The sequence below is a fragment of the Labeo rohita genome, chromosome 3 (genome assembly GCF_022985175.1).
Source record: "Labeo rohita strain BAU-BD-2019 chromosome 3, IGBB_LRoh.1.0, whole genome shotgun sequence".
Classification (NCBI taxonomy): domain Eukaryota; kingdom Metazoa; phylum Chordata; class Actinopteri; order Cypriniformes; family Cyprinidae; genus Labeo; species Labeo rohita.
This window is the reverse complement of record NC_066871.1, coordinates 2,738,258-2,762,509: the sequence shown is the minus strand read 5'-3', so window position 1 is coordinate 2,762,509 and position 24,252 is coordinate 2,738,258. Positions and strand designations below refer to the sequence as shown.

The window sequence follows — 24,252 nt, the reverse complement described above, 5'->3', positions numbered from 1 at the left end:
CTCTGACTCTTTCTGTCACACTGTTATTAAAGGTTTTGTTGACTGCTAGAGGCCTGTTTCATTTTAGATATAATATGTGACCAAATAGAGCCTTTTAAAATGATTGGACTCATAATTGCGTGCTGTTACATAAGTGACGTGACTGACTGAAATCCAATTTCATGTTGTATTTCTATATGCATTAAGACCACAGATATTTTATATCCATGTTCAGAAGAGTTGACTGTCAATGTGGGTTTTTTTAATGACTAAAATTCTGTTTTGCCCAGTCCTTTTTTGTATATCTTTTGGTTACATATATTCCTTTGTCCGTATGATAAAAGCTCCCCAGCTAATTACACGTTTGATTGTCACCTACTGTATAAATGAAGTTATGCAACTGCAAATGTTCTTTAGTTAGTAATTATGATGTCCAAATACTGTAGTTAAGGCCGGTTGAGTTAAATAACAGAATGATTCACTCCCATCTTGTCTATGCAATGAAATAACAGTATGCACAGATATGCACAATGCAGAAAAAAAGCCTTTTCTTTCTGAAAACAATTTCAAACCAACAAATGACCCAAAGAAACCCCAAACAGTGTTTTCCCTGAGTAGCTTCCGCATGGTCAATATTGCACAACGCATATCAGCAAACTAAATTTTGCTGCCGTCGTGCTTTAATGCACTTCTCCAGAAGAGGATTCATGCATTGTGACTCATTTCAGATGAGTTTGTTTCTTCATCTGAACAGATTTGGAGTAATTTAGCATTTTATCACTTGTTCACCAGTGGATTCTCTGCGGTGAATGGGTGCCGTCAGAGTCCAAACAGCTGATTAAAACATCAAAATAATCCACACCACTCCAATCCATTACTTGTGGAATATTGTGATGTTTTTATCGGCTGTTTAGACTCTCATTCTGATGGCACCCGTTCACTGCAGTGGGTCCATTGGTAAGCAAGTGATGAATTACTTGAAATCTGTTCAAATGAAGAAACAGACTCATCTATATCTTGGATATCTTTAATTTTTTGAGTGTACTATTCCTTTAAAATGCATGTCTTTGCATTTCAAAGGATGCATCTTTTTTCTTTTTGCTTTATTTTTCGTATTACCTGCTCTTGTATAATATTTCAGAAGATAAACTAGAAATACGAATGTTTTATAGATAGATAGATAGATAGATAGATAGATGTATTTTTCTCACAGACTGTTCTAATCAGCAGCGTCTATGGTGGGCGTGGCTTCTCAAGGGGGTGTGTGCTGGGAGGAGCAGTGGGCGTGACCGTGCTGACGTAACCGCCGAGCCTGTCAATACGGTGAAGAAATGCAGTGTTTGCTGCAGCGGGCTCCGTGTAGCTTTACGAAATCCTTGTGTTTTTTAAAGGTGGGAAATGGCCTCGCTCCAGAAGTACAGGTTTATTCGGCACTACACCATGGAAGACGTGCGGGTCTGAAGACAGCGAGTGGGCAAAGCGCTCGCTAGCCGTCGCCATCCAGATAAAACTGGGTTCGTGGACAGAAGAAAGCAGACAACAGGATCCGGACACGTTTACACAGACCTATGAGACTGTTATCAGGTAATGTACACAGTGGATGTCATTCGCAAAGCGTGTGTGTACGTTACAGAAGCATCGCTCTCTGCACCTGTCACTTGCCTTATTATTTACATGGCCATTGTTACGGCGACAGATGAATAGAAAAGTTTAGCTCTCCAGAGTTGGTTTGGACACTCATTCAAGTCGCTACGTGTGCAGAATTTCCTTACGCACTGCACATACAACGCTTTTCTAGCGTGAAGGCGACCGGGCTCCCTGCGTGCTCGTTTTGTTTTTGTTCGAGAGTTTTGAGAATCGAGGACGGTTACGCATTATTATGCAGCGCATTATGACGTGCCGGGGCATTATGACGCAGTCGCTTTCTTTTATGTTTCACAGAATGCATGAGTGTAGAATTCAGTGCACACTGAGAATCGGTAGTTGTTGCATGCTTATTCGGGCGAAACTGAACTTGTTTAGCGAAACAAGCTTCCGCATAATTTCGTTTGAAAGCTGTTTTTTTCTTTAACACGGGTTTGTCACACAGCCTCTTAAAATAGACTATGTAAAATATGTGTCCTTTACTATTTATTTTAGCAGTGCTAAAAAGTAAAATTCCCTAGAATTACTATTTTAGGCTTTTCCCCTACCCGGACTTTTAACTCCACCCTCTAAAATTGAAGAAATTTACACTGTAAATAAAACCCTCTAAGAATAGGGCACTGCGTATTGTATTAATATGAAGTAATTTTACACCCACACCTATATATATATATATATATATATATATATATATATATATATACACACTACCAAAAAATTTTGAACATTAAGATTTTTAATGATTTTTGAAGAATTCTCTAATGCTTACCAAGCCATGCATTTATTACAGCAAAAAAGTACAATTTTGAAATATTTTTACTATTTAAAAAAACCGTTTGAGTATATTTTAAAATGTAATTTATTCCCGTGATTTCAAAGCTGAATTTTTAGCATCATTACTCCAGTCACATGATCCTTCACAAATTATTCTAATATTCCGATTTGCTGCTCAAAAAACTGTTATTATAAAGTAGAAAACAGTTTTTTTTTGATGAATAGAAAGTTCAGAAGAACAGCATTTATCTGAAAGAACAACCATTTGTAACATTATAAATGTCTTCATCATCACTTTTGATCAATTTAAAGCATCCTTGCTAAATAAAAGTTTTAATTTCTACAATTTCTTTCCCCCCAAAAAGATACAGACTCCAAGCTTTTGAATGATATACTGTATAATGTTACAAAAGCTTTTGATTTCAGATAAATGCTGATCTTTGGTTCTTTCTATTTATCAAGGAATCCAGACATGTAGTCAACTATTTTAGATGTTTATAAAAAATAAATAATAATTGTTTTGAACAGCAAATCAGCATTTAAGAAAGATTTCTGAAAGATCATGTGACACTGAAGACTGGAGTAATGATGCTGCAAATGTAGCTTATATATATATATATATATATAACTGAATGCTGACTTGTTGTATTGGCAAGTCCAAGGTATCCAGGTATTTTGGCACGTGGATTTTCCTCCACCATGTCATGTGCAGTATAATGACTTGCTGACATTTAACCTGCCAATTATTGTAGTTCACAGGTGTGAAGTGATAAATAGATACCAGTCAACCACACCTGCTTCAATAAGACACATTTGTCAAAGTCAAGCCTTAAAGGGGTTATCGGATGCCCATTTTCAACAAGTTGATATGATTCTTTAGAGTCTTAATGAAAAGTCTATAATATACTTTGGTTAAAAATTCTCAGTGGTTGTGTAAAACAACACCCTTTTTACCTTGCCACAATCAGCTCTGCAAAAATCATCCCGTTCTGGTCGAGGCTACTTTAAATGTTAATGAGCTCTGCTCGCCCCGCCCCTCTTTTCTCTCTGTGGAGTGACGAGCCTGTTTACTTTAGCCGCATTTAGCCACGTTTAGCTGCTAAACTTGCTAACTAGCACATTATTAGGAAAGGCGATCGCAAAGATTCATAAAAACTCCTTATACTCACTTGCTGTAAGTGAAGCTGGATCACGAATGATTCGCACGAACATAGACGCATTTATGTAGATCAGGAGGCGCATTCCCTTCACAAACAAACCTAATCCACTGCATCTTCAGGAGCTCAGATGCAGCTCAGTCGGGAGTAAATGACGACCACTACGTTGATTATTACATCCAGCAACACAACGCCTCAATCGCTCAATTCTTGTCTAACTTACATCCCTGCTCCGGCATCAAAACATGGAAGTTGGACTGTTACAACTCATGGGAGCGGCCTCTGTTGGTGTGATGCAACAATTACAGGCATCTGAGAACGGCTCGATTTGAAAAAGGGAATATTATTTTTACAGACTAACTAAAAACCACTGCATGGATTTGTATCATTATAGGGTAGATTTGTACATACACTGCCAACACACATTAATGTTCAAACAGCATGTTCATGTAGAACTTAGCATCCAATGACCCCTTTAACTAATGTTAAAACTATGTAGTGATGTACTTATATGCACTGGATTGTTATTATTGCAACATCCTCTAGTTTATCATGCTATGGAGCTGACATTCGAGTTATTATTTTCAGCCGTGGTGGTCGATTATTTGTTGTTGAAAGGTTACCTGAAGCACATTCCCTCTCTTCAGCATGCGTCAGTGCTACAGAATGTGCTCCATATGTGCCCTCCTCACAGATCACATGTCAGCAGTCACCTTTTTTGTCTGTAAATAGATTTACAATGAAAGTGTTAAGTTGGGGCAACAGGAGGATGGTTACTAGATTAAAGAAAGAGACTGTGCAGATCACATCATGACCCCATCTGCTCCTCTTTAATCAATGTCCTATTGTTGCATGCATGCCAGTACCTTGGTAAATGATTTAAACCTTTGTTAATTTAATCTTAATGAAGTACAGCTACATGTTTACTCACATTTTTGGTGGGATTAGTGCACTTGAGCCCATTGTTTGTGTGTTAGACCCGATCATGAGGGGTTTCGCAATGGATTCCTCAGCCGCTCTTCTGAAAGTTCAACTAAATGCCTACAGTTTGGTTCATGCATAAGAATTAGAAAAGAACAGCTGGACTTTGTGTGGAAGAATCCAATGTGTTTGGAAAATCATGCGTTTGGCACTAAAAATATGAAGTCAAAAATGTGTTTTGTTTTTGGTTGGTTAAGGTTAGAAGATGTTATTAATGCTGTATGAAGAAGAAATGTTTTATCATAGAGGCATTGATGCACTGTGTGTGTCTCTGTGTGAGTGTTTGTTATAGCTTGATAAAGTGATACAGCTTGAAAAATACCAGATGACTCAATATGACCCTTCAGCATGCTGGGGGTCAGTGACCCACTCTATAATGAGACACACACTTATTACATTCCTCTTGCCTCTGGCGCTCATTTTTCTGAGATTTGGAGATATTGACCTGAGAAATTAAGTTTCCTGTGCTTGTTTCTCTCAAATGTCTTAAAATCTTGTCTTTTTCTAGTCATTATTCTTTTAAGATAATAATTAAAAAAAAAAAAAAAAAGATAAATCCTATATATATCATAAATCACTTTGGATAAAAGCCTGCCAAATGTGTGAATAAGCTATTTATTCTCTCAAATATTTTCCTAAGAACATTTTGATTTCTTAAGGATAAAGTTATATTATTAACAGTAAAATAAAAATGGTCTGATTTTATACTATCCTGCACATGAGGTTGCAGCATTCAATTCAAACTATTTAAAACTTTACACTGGTAAATCTTAATCATACAGTCTTTTAACTTTTGCAATTTGCAAAATGTATTATAAAATGCATGAAATGTGTTTAATTAATGACTTTAACTGTCACAGTAAAATTGTCATATGTTGTAATGCACAAAATTTGAAACTACACAATAAATTAAACATTTTACCTTTAAAACAAGTTGTATTTAAACTTTATAAGGATTTTTAAGTTTGTTTTAATAACAATTAGTAAAAAAAATAGAAAAAAAACCCGAAATATTCTTATTTTCTTTTTGAAAATAAGAGGAAAATGGCAGTTAGGAAGAATTTTATTTTTAAGACTGTTACACAAATGGATAATATCCTGCTAAGTTTACATACACCTTTCAGAATCTGCAAAATGTCAATTATTTTACCAAAATAAGAGGGATCATACAAAATGCATGTTATTTTTTATTTAGTACTGACCTGAATAAGATCTTACAGAAGGTGTAAATGCTTACTGATGCTTCAGAAGGAAAAACTATGCATTGAGACAGGGGTGTAAACTTTTGAACAGAATGAAAATGTGTACATTTTTCTTTTTTTGCCTAAACATCATATTTTATTTCATATAGTAGTGCCCTTCAGAAGCTACAGAAGATACTTACATGTTTCCCAGAAGACAAAATAAGTTACATTTCTTCAAATTCAAAAATTTTTCACCCCCTGGATTTTAATGCATTGTGCTTCGTTCTGGAGCATCAGTGATCGTTTGAACCTTCTGTAATAGTTGCATATGAGTCCTTCAGTTGTCCTCAGTGTGAAAAAATGGATCTCAAAATCATAGTCATTGTTGGAAAGGGTTTAAATACACACAAATTCTGGAAAACCAAATAATTTGTGGAACCTGAAGGATTTTTCTGAAAAACAGCAGACAGTTTAACTGTTTAGGACAAACAAGTGATCACTAAACAAAAAACAAAACAACAAAACAAAAAAATCACGGCTGTGGAATATTTAGGTAACAACACAGTATTAAGAAACAAGTGTATGTAAACTTTTGAACCGGGTCATTTTTATAAACGTAAGTATTTTTTCTTGTGGACTATATGTAAACGTCTTGAAATATCATATTCAGGTCAGTACTATATAAAAAACAACATACATTTTGTATGATCCCTCTTATTTTGGTAAAATACTTAACTAACTTTTGACTTCAGCTTTATGTAAACTGTAAAAAAGTTTTGACTATTTTTCGCTAGTGTAAATAGAAACACAAAATAAGTACATTTTCGAAAACATGAAACAAAAAAAATCAGAAAAATAATCATTACACTTTAAAAAAAATGCGTGTACATTGTCTTTGTTCCTTCTCTCACATTCTCCATCACGCTTTCCCCACCATGATAATCTTCTTTAAATGTTTGAAAACAATGGCTTCTTTCACAGTACTGCATGTTTAATAACTTTCTTTGTCACTCTACTTCTTTTCTCACAAACAGATTAATGCATAACACATAGTGTTTGTGAAATGAATGAATGGTCAGTAGCTGTGCTCTTGAGTGGCAAGAGTTTGCATGTTGCCTGTCCCGCTTGAAGTTCGGCTCATTAGCCAAGAGAGAGCGCAAATGTGACGGTGGATGTTGTGGTGTCTCTTGTGCAGGTGAGAGATGGATATGAGAGAGGTGTATGTGGTGGCCGGCAGCTTTGTGGGGTTTCAGCTGTTCTTCTCGTGCGTCAGTCCGGTTCTGTCTTCCAACTTCACGCAGGGTTATGGGAAACTTCCTCCACACAAACTCAATGACTGGAACTCCAGGTATGAGCCTCAAATAACACTGCACTGCTCTAATAGAAATGTGGGTAGAAATGCATGAATGGATTGGTAGCTAGATTTACATGGATTGATCAATAATTGTCATACATGTCCAAATATAGACAGATCAAAAACACAAAGCAGGTTGATACAGTCAAGATCAAAAGTTTACACCCCCTTTCAGAATTTACCAAATGTTAATTATTTTACCAAAATAAGAGTGATCATACAAAATGCATGTTTTTTTTTTAATATAATACTGACCTGAATAACATCAGATTTCACATAAGATATTTACGTATAGTCTACAAGAGAAGATAGCTGAATTTATAAAAATGACCCTGTTCAAAAGTTTACATACACTTATTTCTTAATACTGTGTTGTTACCTGAATGATCCACAGCTGTGTTTTTTATGTTTAGTGATAGTTGTTCATGAGTCCCTTGTTTGTCCGGAGCAGTTAAACTGCCTGCTGTTCTTCAGAAAAATTCTTCAGGTTCCACAAATTCTTTGGTTTTTTAGCATTTGTGTGTATTTGAGGCACTATTACAGAAGGTTTAAATGCTCCAAAAGGAAAAAATAATGTATTAACAGCTAGGGGGTGAAAACTTTTGACCAGAATGAAGATGTGTACATTTTTCTTAGTTTGCATAAATATCATATATTTTTTTAGTTAGTACTGCCCTTCAGAGGCTACAGAAGATAGTTGCATGTTTCCCAGAAGACAAGATTAAAATTTACCCTGATCTTAAAATTCGAAAAGTTATCACCCCTGGCTCTGCAGGAAATGCAGTTAAGAAGCATTTTGTTATGATCTAAGGGTCTAAGGATTTTGAAGATAATGATTTTGCAATGGAAGTATTGCAATGTCATATTTGTAAGTAATATACGATATTAGAATTGTATCCAGTCAAATGAGAAAATTATCTTGTATGAAGAATGTCTTCAAAAGTACAAACAAGCCTGCAAATACCATCTATAATGTTGTCATACATAAATGTTGGCCAACACAAGTGAGATCTAGTGATCTCTGTACTGTATTGTGAAATGTAGGTAAAGGCAGTTCGGCCTAATCACCTTTCCTCTTTGCAATCTTTTGAACCTGGTTTACTTTGACCTTACAGCACTTATTTAGAAAGAGATTTGAACAGTATTTTAAATGGGTATATGAAATATCAGAGGTTGACCAAGTTTTTAAGCTCAGATTGTTTTTAGAAGATGCTAAATACCGCCTGTTCTTGTTTTGACATCCTCCATTGTTTTGAAAGTCATGACGTGTCTTTAGTGAATGAAACTGATGTGATATTCTGTTATTAGAAATATAAATGTTTAAAGCTGTAAACACCATTTTCTGAAAGTTAGTTTAACAACCATTGCTTTGTAACAATTCTACAAATAATGTATTCAAAATTATAGTGTTTTTAAGGACAAGCATTTTGCACAATAGTTTGCTTATCTGTTGCGAATTAGCTTACACAAACCTATTTAAAACCATTCACCTCAATGATGAAACATTTCACCTCAATGATGAAACGCACTCATGTATGCCAGACCAATGGATCAGATCAAATCATAGTTCATTCTTTGTCAGCTAACTGCCGTAGATACCATTTCCTACTGTGTCAGCATCATGTTATCATGTTCCTAATGCTTGATTTCTTTTAAACACCGTATGTAAATTATAATGACTTTTTGATCTTCGTCCTGCTGCCCTTGGCACAGTTATTAAATTATTGATAAGAAGTGTCTATTTGGTGCCAGCATTGCAAAATTCACAAATTGAACCATTATCGATTCATGTCACTGTACTGAATTGGCAACCAGACAGGAAGTGCAAATCCAAACTCAAACTTTGATTGCTGAAATGTTGTTTTTATGTCTTAAGGTTGGTGTCCACAGTCCATGCGTTAATTGTGGGCCTGTTTTGCCTTTATATCCTCTGGTACGACGATGCCGTCAATGAAGACCCCGTCTGGTAAGTTGCAGGGAGTTCAAAAACAGGGTGTGTGTTTTTTTTGTTTTTTTTTAATCTCATTATGATATTTTCCATTTTTCAAAATCAAAATGGCATCTTTCAGCTATTTTTGAATCCATAAAAGTCTCAAAAGTAAGAATCAAACTTGTAGTTAGTACCAATCAATATTTAAGTCTCAATATCATGGATTATATGTCCAACTGCTGAAATTTTTAATTGCAACGTTTGCTCTGCCATCAGTAATGTGTCCTCTGTAGTCGCCAGTGCACACAACTGCCGTCTCATTTGTCTTCCTGTCTTTATTTTTCTTTTCTTCTTTCCCTCTCTTTAATCTGTCCTTTCTGCCTGCTGCCTGTTTGGTCTGCATCTTTGCATCCTGAAGGGGAAGAATGGTAATTTGTCTTTAGTGGTTGTCACCTCCTCTGTCCTCTATAGCTCTGCTCTAAAACCTATTGAGCTGCCTACTGAGACAGCATTTTAAGGCCTCATAAGCTCCTGGCGTGAAGCCTGTTGCAAAAGATAGACAGCAACTTAATATGTATGGAGAGAGAGAAATAAAGATATAGATAGATAAAGATATTCAGCACACAGCCAGGCAGCTCACTAGGAACAGAGCACATGTCTCCTTTTCACTTCACTTTTGTATTCATTAGGGCTGGGTTAAAAAACATTGATTTCTTAGTTTTAATCAATTACCAATTTTATTAAACAATATTGATTATTAAATCCCAAGAATCGATTAGTCTAGCCTGTTTTCAGTTAATGAATGGAGCATTATAGCACACATCCCATCCTGTAAATCGCAATAAGCTTTGTGCTTTCTTACTTTTGATATGAAACAAAATCTCAGATTTTCAGATTTGTCTATTTTATTACAGTATTGAAACAATAGATGCCATTTTGGTGCTTTTTTTCTGTGGAGACTGCTGTAGCACCTCAGTTCAAGAAAATCTCCTCTGCTTTAATACCAGTTTCAGCATGAAATAAACATGCATGAACATCCAAAGGTATGTTGAATGAAAGAGTACAACATACTGAAATCCATATCCTGTCTCATGTAATGGCTCAATCAGTGTTTCAACCGTGGAAAGACGTTAGTGTAACGTCACATTTACCTCTGAAAAAAATATATTCTGTGACATAAACTCAATAGTCAGATAGAAAAATGAACTCTAGAGTGGAGCGTTTCGCTAAATATATGCACAACATAGGCTCATTGGAAATATGTGCCTCTATATACATTTCTGCAAAACTGACAAAATGTACCTCTATGTGCGAATCACTGCAGTTTCCAGTTGAAATGAACACTAGAGGTAGTAAAACTCCAACAACTTTTATTCCTTTTCACACAAAGTGTGAGTTTTGATTAATAAAGCCTATTTTTCACACAATTACTTGCTGAATATTACATTATGACTTTAAAATAAGGTTAACACCCTGCACAGTTTGAAAACTGATACTTTTGAACATTGTCGTCACATATACAGCTTCAAATGCATGAGTTTTCTAATTTAGCAGATTTGCCTGGTAGCTCATGCGATTACGCTGTTGCACTTGAGCAATTAAGAGCTCTGGTACAAACCCAGTGAAACTATGGTTCAACGAAACAGCTTAAATCTGCAAAAGGAAGTTGAAATAGCACAGCTGCATCAACAAAAGTATGTTTTTAAATAATTTTTGTATTTGTTAACACTGTCGTTAGGTTTTGGGTTGGCTTTGGTGTAGGGGATATTTCCAACATGATAGTGCATTAATCTGTAAAGACACGTCCCGGATAATTGAATAGCCACAATGCGTACCTCAAGCAGCGTAATAAAAATACAGCATTACGTGCCTGTACCACCATAATAAAAACATGCCACGATCACATATTGAATGTGTGTTTTAGCGTAATCACAGTGTTGCAGAAATGTTTATAGAGCAACATATTCCAATAAGCCTGGGTTGCATATGCACCATATAGCATATTCATTATTATTTTTTTTTACTGTTCTTCAGTGTTAAATTCATGTTTAAATAAAACTGTCAAGATTTTATGACAGCCACCACTTAAGCCTTTTACGCACTGCACGATTTTAGCAATCCTATAAGATCACTGCTAATTACACTGTGCGACGTGGATCTAATAAACCTGTGTAGGACACGCATGCAAACTGTACGATGATGACACCTATTGACCTGACTCGCTTCTGTTATGAGCGCAGCTACCGCGCACCTACATTTGAAATAACAAACTTGTGATATGTGAACGGCTCCGTCATGCGAGCACTAAATAGCGCTGTAATATACTGTAATAACACTCACTGCAGCATGGTATTGTGACAACAGTGTGGGATATTCACATTGAACTTTATTACAGGATTAATGGCATATAATTATAGTATGTATGTGTGATTAAGCAATAGCATTTATACTGAATCTTTATAGACTACCGTTTTTCATACGAATAGGCCATGGTATTGAGGTACCATTATGTGTGGTTTTAACTGTGTTTATCATGATTTAAAATGTATGCTTGCTACTATAGGAGACCAATGCTTAATTAAAAAAAATAAATAAATAAATAAAAAAACTGTCAGAATAAATTTAACCATGTAACACTGAAGTTGCTACAATTTTTACAGATGTTACTGATTGATAATGAACAAAATCAATATACAAATCAGTTTTTCAATATTATAGTAATATAGTACCAGTGGACTCCCAGTAATATTTTACAGCATTAGTTAGAAAGAAAATAGATAGAAAATTTGGCATGTACTGTACTTGATATATATCCAAAATAATTAATATTGAATCGAATCAGAAATCGAATCACTTGTGAATCTGAATCAAATCATGAAATTTGTGTCAAAACCCAGTCCTAATATTCATCTCTTCTTCTTTTTCCATTTCCATTTGCTTATTTAATAGACGCAACACCTTTTCTGTGACCTTGGTTCTAAAGGTCATTTTCCCCCTTTATCTTCTGCTTATAGATTTTATGAGACTCTTTAAGAAAGAACCTTGAATCGGTTCAAATGTCTTTGATTTGAAGTAAAAAATTAAATGGGTTAGAAAAGGCAGAGGTACACTGTAAAAAATAAAAAAAACACAGTTTGCTGAGTCAGATTAAAATAATTTGTTACCCTGCTGCCTTAAATTTTTAAGTTCAGTCAACTAAAATAAGTTTAGTTAACTTGAAATGTTAAGTTGTACTAAGTAACAACTTAGATATTTGTGTTTGCTAAACTTAACAGATGGGTAAGTAACCCAGCTGCCTTAAAATTTTAAGTTGATTCAACTCAAATATCTAAGTTGTCACTTAGTCTAACTTAACATTTCAGTTTGAATAAACTTTTTTTGAGTTGACTGAATTTGAATTTTTAAGGCAGCCAGGTTACAATTTTTTTTTAAGTTGACTCAACAAATTGTTTTTTACAGTGTATTTAAATTTCTATTTATAAAGAAATGAACTACAAAACTGAAAGTTTACTTACCCTCAGCCTATCCAAGATGTAGATGTTTCTTCATGGTAACAGATTTGGAGAAATGTAGCATTACATCACTTGCTCACCAATAGATCCATTGCAGTGAATGGGTGCCGTCAGAATAAGAGTCCAAACAGCTGATAAAAACATCACAATAATCCACAAGTAATCCACACCACTCCAGTCTATTAGTTAAAGTCTTGTGAAACCAAAAGCTGTGTGTTTCTAAGAAACAAATCCATCTTTAAACTGTTGCTTCCAGCTAAAATATGATCCCTCTTTCCAAAATATTGCTTTCTTCAGTAAAAATATTAACACACATGTATATAAATAGACAGAGAGTATAGGAAGACCGACTTGATTGTGTCTCAGAGTGGAGCTGTTTTGAAAGCTTTATATAAGATTAGTAAATAAACTTTAGGGTATCGAAAAATTGATTTTTTTTTTCTTCCTGAATCCCTTTTTCTCTATTTTCTCTTCTTGCTTGTCTTCTCTCGCTTTATTTCTTTTCCCCTTTCTCATCACCTCTGTTTTCTTTGGTCACCTGTGCGAGTCGACTCTTTCAGTGAGGGAACTGTATTTCTCTGTCTGTTGTCAGTGTCTCTTTTCCTCTCTCCCTTCTCGCACTCTCAGATCAGAGAGTTTTTAATCTTGCCAACAAGGCGTCTTTTCAACAGGAAACAACAGATTCCCAGACCCCTCCTCTGCCATATCATGTGACAGTCCTCCAGGCCTCCTCTCTCCTCTGATCAGTCCCTCTCTCACTGTCCCATAGGCCGCTTTGGCCAGTAATGCTCCCCCAAAAAACTCAACAAAAAGAGCATTAGAGAGAGGAGAGGGAACCACTGAGAACCCATTCCTATTCGTCATAACATCCTCATCCCAATACAAACAGTGTCATTCTATGATACAGATGCCTTTTTTAACATCTTATGAAGTAAATTTCTTTTTAAAACATTTTTTTACTAAATTTCATAATGGATGATGTCACCTCTTTGGTCTGTTTTGCTCTTTTCTTGGTTGTTTGAGCTTTGAGTTCAGGTTGGTGGGTGTTGAAGGATCATGTTTAAAGCGAAAGGTTTTCCTTTTTATTTTGCTGTTCTTGTTGTGACCTGTCTGAGCAGCCACTGCATGGGTTGTAAATATCCAGTTTCAAGTGTAGATAAATTGCAGTGTGCGTCTCAAGCTACGCTGATCAATATTAATATAAGCCAGTCTACAACTAATGCATTTTAGGGCCGATGGTAATAGAGTTGGCAGTTCTACAGTTTAGCCATTACTTGTGGTCATGGATAATAGTTTACCAAAACTACAACCATCAAAAAACAATTCTGTTACTTGAAATAAAATATACCTACTATATAATATAAAATATAAGAAAACAAACTCAATTGCAGTTAGTTACCAAGTTTTCATCTCTAATTTTTATTAAGTTCAAGTACTAAAATAGGTAGAACTGTAGTAAAAATAAAAACAATATATATAATTATATATCTCATATACAGATAGATGAAAACGAATAAAAAATGATAAAAAGACAGAAATTATGAAACTTAATTAAAACAAAAAAATAATTCAGATTAATTCAAATGAAATAATTAAAATTAAAATAAATAATTAAATACATGTAAAAAAATAATAATAATAATAATTAAATAAATAATTGAAATAAAAACTGAACATATAAATATAAAAAGATCCAAAATATTAATTCAAACTGTAAAGTGGTATAAAATATAATGCATTTTCATCTCAAATTTTAAATAAGTTCAAGGTAGACTACTAAAATAGGCAAAACTGTAGTAAAAAAAAAAAAAAAAATATATATATATATATATAATATATAATATAAAATATAATATAAAAATATAATATAAAATAATATAATATAATATATTTTCATCTCTAGTTTTTGTTAAGTTCAAATTAAAGTACTAAAATAGGTAGAACTGTAGTAAAAATAAAAACAGTATAGATAGATATAGATATCTATATAGAGAGATAGATAAAAACAATTAAAAAAATTATAAAAACTATTAAATTTAATTATCAAATTTAATTAAAACAAAAAAAATACAAATTAATTAAAAAGAAATAAATAAAACTGAAAAATATACAAATAAAACAATCTAAATATTAATATTAACTATAATTGTATATAAATGATGGAAGGTATCATTCATATTTAATCATTAATCATATTTAATCAATCATTAATATTTTTATTTTTTTTTTTTTTTTTTTTTTTTTTTTTTTTTTTTTTAGTATTTAGGTCAATTTTACAATATAAATTAAATGCTAATATATCTACAGATATCTTGTCAAGTTTCAGCAGATGTTTATTGTATAAATTGATGGTAAGAGTGTTCCTTCTGCACACTTACCAAAAGATGAAGTGATATAGATATTTCATGTCCTTGCAGAGTTCATCTGCTAAAAGGAGGATGTCAACTTCTGTTTTTGAAGTATGAAATAGTACATTATTTTAATAAGGGCTAGTTATGATGGTAACTGGGTTGATAACCTGCGGGCACAGTGACATGCCTTTTAGTTTACATCATGTCAAATAACGGATTTGGCTCCTTATCTGAAACACTAATTTTGTAGAATGACCCAACACATTCTTGAAAGAAAGTTAATTTGATTCAATCATTATGCTTTTGTTTGCTAATTTAGAAATGCGCAGTCAGATATGATTAGCATTTACTCCAGTCTCGCCTGAAGAGTTACGCTCCACAGAGCCTTTCAAACTTTTAAGCTGATCTCTTTGTGTTGTATAGTAATGACTGCAAACTCCGTCATCAATCCTTACACTATAATGGCTTTCATTAGACTCGTCTTATTGTCTGAATCTCTTCTCTAAAGCTAACCTGTTTGTCCAGATAGTGAACTGAATGAGATCAAAGGTTAAGAAACTTGCTTAGGTGTGTCCATTTGAAGGATAATTCTACATCTGTCTGTCCAAACAAACTTTGGCCTAAATAATTATTTCCTAAACCAATTATCTGCACGCAGGTAAGAATAAAATAACATGATAATTATGTGGGTTAAAGGTACTGTCAGAATGACATGTTCAAACCATAATGGAAGTCCATGAAAAAAATAGATTAGATAACAGGGGACATTTAAATTACTTTTTGAAGAATTGTATGATTCTGTTATCATTTTTTTTACTGCCAAATTATCACCAAGTTTATTTACTTAAGGCTACAACGGTGTTATTTTAGTATCACTGATGTACTAGCATAGTTTTTGTTGATATTTAGGACCCTATTGGAATTGAGTTTCTTCTTCTCCATAATGAATCACATTTTTGAGGGCCCAAACATGCTCGAAAATTTGCACACATGCCAAAAGTGGTGAAAATGTACATTTGATATGGGTTTCAGAAGTGGACATGTGGAAAAATGGCTTGATAGCGCTACCTATAAAATTTCAACGAAGTGCTCCTCAAGCTGGGTTTCACATGCATGTACGAAATTTGGTAGACATGTAACACACCAGTACCTACAAAGTCCAAAACCCAAAAGGAAGTCTGTTATTTAGAATTTTCTCAGCAAGTTTTGTGCCGTTCTTGCCGTTTTCAGGCGTTGTATTTAAACAAGCTCCTGGAGATTTTAAACAGATCAACACCAAATTCGGTCAGTGTAACCTAAAGCCCTTTGTGGCCTGTACAGATCTAAAGACCAATTTTCAGTTATAACCATAGCTGGCAACAGGAGATGTACCAAAAGTCTGCACCAAATCTCACACGTTTCGTACAAGTCCTGGCTTAAAGACATCTACAGGTGCATCTCAATAAATTAGAATGATGTGAAAAAGTTCATTTATTTCAGTAATTCAACTCAGATTGTGAAACTTGTGTATTAAATAAATTCATTGCACACAGACTGAAGTAGTTTAAGTCTTTGGTTCTTTTAATTGTGATGATTTTGGCTCACATTTAACAAAAACCCACCAATTCATCTCATCTCAACAAAATAAAATATGGTGACATGTCAATCAGCTAATCAACTCAAAACACCTGCAAATGTTTCCTGAGCCTTCAAAATGGCCTCTCAGTTTGGTTCACTAGGCTACACAATCATGGGGAAGACTGCTGATCTGACAGTTGTCCAGAAGACAATCATTGACACCCTTCACAAGGAGGGTAAACCACAAACATTCATTGCCAAAGAAGCTGTTCACAGAGTGCTGTATCCAAGCATGTTAACAGAAAGTTGAGTGGACGGAAAAAGTGTGGAAGAAAAAGATGCACAACCAACCGAGAGAACTGCAGCCTTGAGAGGCTTGTCAAGCAAAATCGATTCAAGAATTTGGGTGAACTTCACAAGGAATGGACTGAGGCTGGGGTCAAGCCATCAAGAGCCACCACACACAGACGTGTCAAGGAATTTGGCTACAGTTGTCGTATTCCTCTTGTTAAGTCACTACTGAACCACAGACAACGTCAGAGGCGTCTTACCTGGGCTAAGGAGAAGAAGAAATGGACTGTTGCCCAGTGGTCCAAAGTCCTCTTTTCAGATGAGAGCAAGTTTTGTATTTCATTTGGAAACCAAGGTCCTAGAGTCTGGAGGAAGGGTGGAGAAGCTCATAGTCCAAGTTGCTTGAAAACATGCCTTGTTCACGTGAAGTCCACCAGACTTTAATAATAAAATTTCTGGCCTGAAGACATCTACGCGTCAACAGGAGTCTAAGAAATTTATCAAAAACAATAACTCATAATGCTAAATCGAACTATTATTGATTTCTGTCAACAGATTGACAAATGTGCTCTGTTAAAGTCTTTCTTGTTTTGTCCAAATTGTTTAGTAAGAAATATCATAAATACTTCAGAACCACTTGCACATGTTAGATTTAATATTCCAGGTGTAAAATCCTGCATTGGTGCTGGGCGGGCAGTGAGAGTTGAGTGTTTGACAGCGGGGTCAGAGGTCAGTGAAGGTGACAGCAGAGTCACACTGAGGGTAACTGAGCTTCCTGTGTACGAAGGGCCGCTGGCGCTCGTATTGAGATTGTGTTTCTCACACACACCTCCTCTGCTACTGGACACCTGCGACCGCTGTGTATCAGTTCCCTGATCGCTTTACAGGGTCACAGAGAGACACACATCTCAGGGGCACACGTACTGTATAAGGCTGGCATGTTATCCATTCACAGAGATATTCAACTTCCATATGGCGAGCGCTTGGGTTTGTTTAGACATTTCACCTCTCAAATGACCCCATCGACTGCACTTGAATGTTTTTTTGATGAAAACGAACGGCTTAAACAAAGAGCGTATGCTGTGGTGCTCGATTGCTTGATGGTTTTGTGGGAGGTTTATTTTTACATGTAGTGCTATGATATACTATTTGAGCTACAGGAATGATTGTTCATGAGTTTATGTACCTGTTTCTTAAATTTTTCTGAATAAAGCATCTTTGTTCATTCTAGTCTTGGGTCATTAGGGCTCTATCGTTTCTGTGATGTGGAAAACGCAGATGGTAACACAGAATCCAGTCATTAAAATGGAATTTACTTCTAATGCAAAATGTCTTTGGATAAATAAATCAGAAGTAGGGCTGTACACTTCATCAAATTGAAATTATAGACTGTCTGTGAATATTTAAGTGCAAAAAGACTGCTATTTAAATATCTGCATGTCTCTGTAAATGAATGGCGTGGTTTTGTCTACTACACATACTGAAGCGTGCGTGACGGTTGTCGTGTTTTCGGCATCTGGCGTCTCATTATATGTCGACTTGAACACATGAACTTCATCTCCAGAGCAGTTCAGTCACTTCACCAACATTTTACGGTTTCATATATATATACAGTATATATGTGTAAACATACAGTGCCTTGCAAAAGTATTCATACCCCTTCAATTTTGTCATGTTTTATGTTGCTGCCTTATGTTAAACTGCTTCAAATAAATTTTTTCATAACGACACAGCAAAAAAGTTGGCACACCTTCGTAAATTTATTTTTTTTTAAAAAAACAACAACTAAAATAAGAACATTGCATAAGTATTCATACCCTTAACTCAGAACATAGCTGAAGTTGATGCGACAAGTTTTGCACATCTGCATGTGGCAATTATCTGCCATTCTTCTTCTCACCTCTTCACCTCTCAAGCTCTGTCAGGTTGAGGGGCAGATTTTCAAGTTTTTCCAGAAGTGTTTGGGTTCAAGCCGAGGCTGTGGCTGGGCTACTCAAGGACATTCACAGAGTTGTCTATAAGGCACTCTTCCTGTGTGCTTAGGCTCATTGTTCTGTTGGAAGGTGAACCCCCTGCTCAGTCTGAGAATCTGAGTGCTCTGGACTGGGTTTTCATTAAGGCTATCTCAATATTTTGGCGCTTTGAGCTTTTTTCTACTCTGACGAGTCCCTCAGTACACTTTACTGTTGGGATGGTACTCTGCAGGTGACGATCAGTGCTTGGTTTCCTTCAGACATGAATCTTGAGAATCATTCAGAAGATTCAGAGACTCTTGTTTCTCACAGTCTGTGGGTGCTTTATATGTTTTTTTTATGCTGTTTCGTGTGTCTTCACTGAGGAGAGGTTTGAATTTGGTCACACCACCATAAAGCCCAGATTGGTGGAGTGTTGCAGTGATGTTTGTCCCATCTGCATATACCTGTATGATCATGGAGCTCAACTAGAGTGACCATCAGCTTCTTGGTAACCACAGCCAAGGCCTTTCTCCATCAATTGCTCAGTTTGGCCAGGAGGCCAGGTCCTGGTTGTTCCAAATGTCTTTGATTATGGATAATGGAGGCTACATGCTTCTGTGAACCTTCAATGCAGCAGAATTTTTTCTGAACACCTCCCCACATCTGTGCCTTGATGCAATCCTGTTTCTGAGCTCTATAGGCAGTTATTTTGACCTCAGGGCTTGCTTTTTGCTCTGATATACATTTTCATCTGCTAGACCTTTTTCAAATCTTACCCATTCAATTGAATTTGCCACAGGTTAACTTCACTCAAAGTGTAGTAACATCTACAAGCAATTTGAGTGCTCTTGAGCCAAATTTTTAAGTGTTCCAGAAATGGAATCATTTCGGTTTTTCCTTTTTTAATATACTTGCAAATATGTTAACTTCTTTTTTGCTTTGCCATTATGGTGTATGGAGTGTAGATTGATGTGGGGAAAAAAGTAATTTAAAGCAGTTTAACATAAGGCAGCAACATAAAATAAGAAAAAAAATGAAGGGGTATGAATACTTTCGCAAGACACTGTACACAGAAACTCATAGTTATGGAAGCCATTTTCCGCCACGAAATATAAAAAAAAACACACTTTCATACCTTTCATTTTCCATGTAAAAATAAATAAATAAATAAACAGTCTTCTGAAATATAAACTCACAATTCTGAGTTTATATTTCTCAGAATTGCAAGAAAAAAGTCATAATTGTGAGACATAAACTCAGCAAAGGTCAGAATTGTAAGATAAAAATAAACATATTATTTATTTATTTATTTATTTATTTATTTATTTATTGTGGTAAAATTCCATGGTTGTCCTGCTGAGGTCTTCACAGCAACTCATTAAAATATATGTTTGGTTTAAATTGAAATTGTGACAGAAAAATATGACTATTGTACAGGAGAATGTACTTAAGTAATAATAATAAAATAATAAGTATACAGTTTAATAAACTATAATTTTAGGAATAGTACACAATATCAGATAATTATTACAAGGTGTGAGTAGATTGCTACCAGTCCAGATATCTCTGCATGTTCACCCAGGTGAAATGAATGCAATAATGTTTCATTGGAATATGATTGTATTGTGCAACATCGGTTGTACAGCTGGTAGTGTTGACAGTGGCATGTTGCCACAGTATAGTAATAAATGACTTCAGTCAGAAACAGCAGCACTCCCTCACGCTTTGTGTCTGCTTTGGGTTTCCATCTGTAGGTTAACTGGGTGGTGATGCTTTCAGAAACAAGCAGTTCATGTTAAACCTGTTAAGTCCAAATGCTTCCATTGCTGACTGTCTGCATTTCTTATTCTGTTGTTTTTGCCTTTTATTGAGCTATATGCTTTTTTGTCTTTCCTCAGGGGTGATCCTAACATGGTTAAGCTCAATGTGGCCATCACCTGTGGATACCTGTTCTATGGTATGAATCATTGTTTTATTATGCAAGTTCAAGCACAGATTACACATACAGTAGATCTTTTCAGGTTTGTCTGCATTTTTTAACTGTCTTATCTTCTCTCAGACCTGGTGCTACTGGCTTGTAACTGGAGTACCATGGGTGACATCTTTTTTGTCTGTCACCACTTGGCGGCGCTGTACGCTTATGGATTTGTGCTGGTAAGTACCTAGAAATACAAAGGTCATGCAAGGCCCTTGAAATTATGGATATTTACTATAAATAAGGATAAAAATTCATATTTATGCCTGTTTTCTTGGGCTTGTGTCATTTATTTATTTATTTATTTATTTACTAAGCTAGTTACAGTATTATTTTAGTATCATTGAGATTCTATTATAGTCTATTATTCTATTATATATTTTGGTTGCCATGAATATAGCCATTTTTGCTGATATGGCTAAAAATAAATTAATAAACAAACAAATAAATAAATATAAATATTTTGAAGCTGTTTTTTACTGTATTTTTATAGTACTTTATTTTGTTTTTGTAATTTGTAGTAGTTTTATATTTATATTTTATATATTTTATGTCTACATATTTTATTTTAGTTTTAGTTATTTTAGTACATTCAGTTAAACTAAATTAAAATGAGAAATTTTGCCTTGGCAAGTTGCTAAAAAAATGTTTATTATTATTATTATTATTATTATTATTATTATTATTATTATTATTGTTAGTATTTATTTATTTATTTTTAGTTAATGTTTATATTATTTTGCAGTAACAAAACTGTTTTCATTTTAATTTTCAGTTAACTATAATAAGCCTAGTTAGTTAAAAGGATTTCAATGAGACTTTTTTTTCTCTTTTTTGCAGTTTTGATTATTATTTTGAATATCACAAATTGTTTGTTTTCTTGGGCTTGTGTCATTTATTTGTTTAGTAAGTTAGTTACAGTATAATTTTAGTATCATTGAAATTGTATGATAGTGTGTATTAATATTTTGAATCAGTTTTTATTTTATATTTTTATAGTTTTAGTTACTTTGCTTTGTTTTTGTCATTGTTTTTAGTAGTTTTTATATTCTATATATTTTCTATAAATCTGTATAGTTTTTTTATTATTTTTATTTAAGTTTTAGTTATTTTAGTATATCTAGTTAAACTAAATTAAAACTATTATTATTTTTATTATTATTATTTTATTTTAGTTAACATTTATATTATTTTGTAAAAACAAAATGTTTTAATTTAAGTTTTCAGTTAACTATAATAAGCCTAGGTAGTTATGTTGATTGCACCACCCTGACTTTGGTTTGGCTGATAAAGGCTTTTTCAAATATTAATACTAATGTTTGACTACTTATTTTTTAAAATAATAATAATAATACAAATGTAATAAATAATAATGATACTAACAATAAAAGATTATTTCTAAAATGATTTTAATAAGACATTTTTCTTTTCTTTCTTTCTTTCTTTTTTCTTTTTTTTTTGCAATTTGGAATATTATTTTTGAATATCACAATTTGCTTATTTCCTTTGGCATGTGTTATTTATTTATTTAGTAAGTTACAGTATTATTTCAGTATCATTGAGAAATATCATGTTGAAAACTATTTTTATTTTTTGTTTTTAGTTATTCTGTTTTGTTTATGTCATTTCTTTAGTAGTTTTTATATTTATATATTATGTTTTATATATATGTCTACATAGTTTTTATTATGTTTACTTCAGTTTTAATTATGGTACATTTAGTTAAACCAAATTAAAGCTGAAATTATTATTATTAATTAGTTTTTATTTTATTTTAGTTGACATTTCTATTATTGTGCTGTTACAAAACTGTTTTAATTTTAGTTAACTGTAATAAGCCTGGTTAGTTAGTTAGTTAGACATGTTGGTTACACCACTCTGACATTGGTGTGGCTGATAAAGGCTTTTTCAAATAATAATAATTAATAATATACATTTGAATAAAAAATGATGATACTACTATTACTAATAAAAGATTATTCTAAAATGCAAAACTTTTTCCCTCCATTTTTTCCTTCATTTGCTACCAATTATTATATAAAATATAAAATAAATTTAAATTCATAAAATGAAAACATGTTCCTCTTAGGATAGGTATTCAAACAATTGTCTTTATGATCTACATTTTTTTTTTTTTTTTTGTTCCAGACACGTGGAGTGCTTCCTTATTTTGCGAACTTCCGACTGATTTCAGAATTGTCAACGCCATTTGTAAATCAAAGGTGAGATTAATTTATTAATTTAAAGAGATTTCATTTAGATCCGCTAACTTGCCAAATGCTAAACGTCTCATCTGACCTCTGTCTCTCTCTCGGCAGGTGGTTTTTCGAAGCGTTAGCTTACCCTCGTACTCACCCGCTGGTTGTCGCCAACGGCGTCGCAATGGCGGTCGTGTTCTTCCTCGTGCGGATCGCCGTCATGCCCCCCTACTGGGCGAAAGTGTTTGGCACCTTCGGTACGCCGGCGTTCGAAAGGCTCGGCCTGGCGGCTCAGGTGGCCTGGATCGTTTCCTGCGTTTGTTTGGATATCCTCAACACAATCTGGATGTACAAAATCACCCGCGGCTGCTACAAGGTCATTACCGGCAAACTAAGAGGAGGCAAAGTGGACTCCAAAAAGAGCAATTACATAAACAACCACACCGACTGAGAATCATCGGCAATAGATTAGATTAAACACAGTCTCTAGTCAGAATATAGGAACTTCTGAGTTTTCCATTGCACTCTGCATGGACGTACTCTCGAAACAGAGGTTGAGAGGAGGGAGTATCATCATCCCAATGTGGTTTCAACCTCTATGTCATGAACAGACACTCTGACTGGTGAAAGTCAAGCAGACGAACTAACCCGGTTATGCCTCAAACACAACCAAAGTGCCTCCAAGCACAAGGAGAAGCAATAGAACATAAGCTTGTGATCATGAAAAGTCCATCAGATCTTCATCACATGGCCTTATCCACTTAGCACCCAACTAATCGTCGCTTTGGGAGCCGTGTTTCCTGTGATATTTACACTGATGTGCCTCAGTGGCCTCCAAGTATAAACATTTATCACTTATTAATCAACTTTAATCTTACGCCAATCTGACCGGCTGCAAGGCTCTGTGAAACCTCAGATCTACCTCTATCATCGTGTCAAGCACAATTGTAGTGTACCTGCCCGTCCCAGAACGAACACCTTGAGGAACATCTTGAAATGACAGCACTAATAGTTCAGACTTTCAGAACTCATCTTATGTTGCACGTCAATCACACTTTTGCATTTCCAAAAGACATTCTCCATGTGGAAATGATGTGAAAGGTGGTTTCTTTAGCAAATACATATGTGCATGCTTCAATTCTGACCATATGAAGTCACTTCGCATTAGATTCGAGGAGCTGCGGTGGTTTATCTATTTCTCAGGTTCTTGCCTTTTCTAGAGCCCTCACTAAACTATACATGCACAGGTTGTAGACAGTTTTGTTCTTGCCATGCAGATTATTTTAAACATTCAAAGCTCAAAGCTGGATGGAAACTGGTGCAAATTCACATCTCAGTCCTGGTTCTGTCGTTTCTTCCTGCCAAATTCATGTTTTTGATTTTTTTTTTTTTTTTTCAGCTTGTTGGTCA

The 24,252-nt window shown here is 34.5% G+C and overlaps 1 protein-coding gene across 2 annotated transcripts; it reads left to right on the top strand.

The window, feature by feature from the left end:
- Window positions 1-1,283: 1,283 nt before the first annotated feature.
- On the top strand, window positions 1,284-24,252 carry tlcd4b (TLC domain containing 4b). 2 transcript variants are annotated; one of them, XM_051105949.1, is made up of 6 exons: window positions 1,284-1,563; window positions 6,915-7,067; window positions 20,568-20,626; window positions 20,729-20,823; window positions 22,793-22,866; window positions 22,963-24,252. In XM_051105949.1, the coding sequence occupies exons 2-6, from the start codon at window positions 6,922-6,924 to the stop codon at window positions 23,291-23,293; spliced, it is 705 nt and encodes a 234-aa protein (XP_050961906.1). In that variant the 5' UTR covers window positions 1,284-1,563; window positions 6,915-6,921; the 3' UTR covers window positions 23,294-24,252. The 2 variants fall into 2 exon arrangements, with proteins under 2 accessions (XP_050961906.1, XP_050961905.1); XM_051105948.1 differs by lacking the exon at window positions 1,284-1,563 and adding an exon at window positions 8,950-9,039 and having other exon boundaries at window positions 6,922-7,067.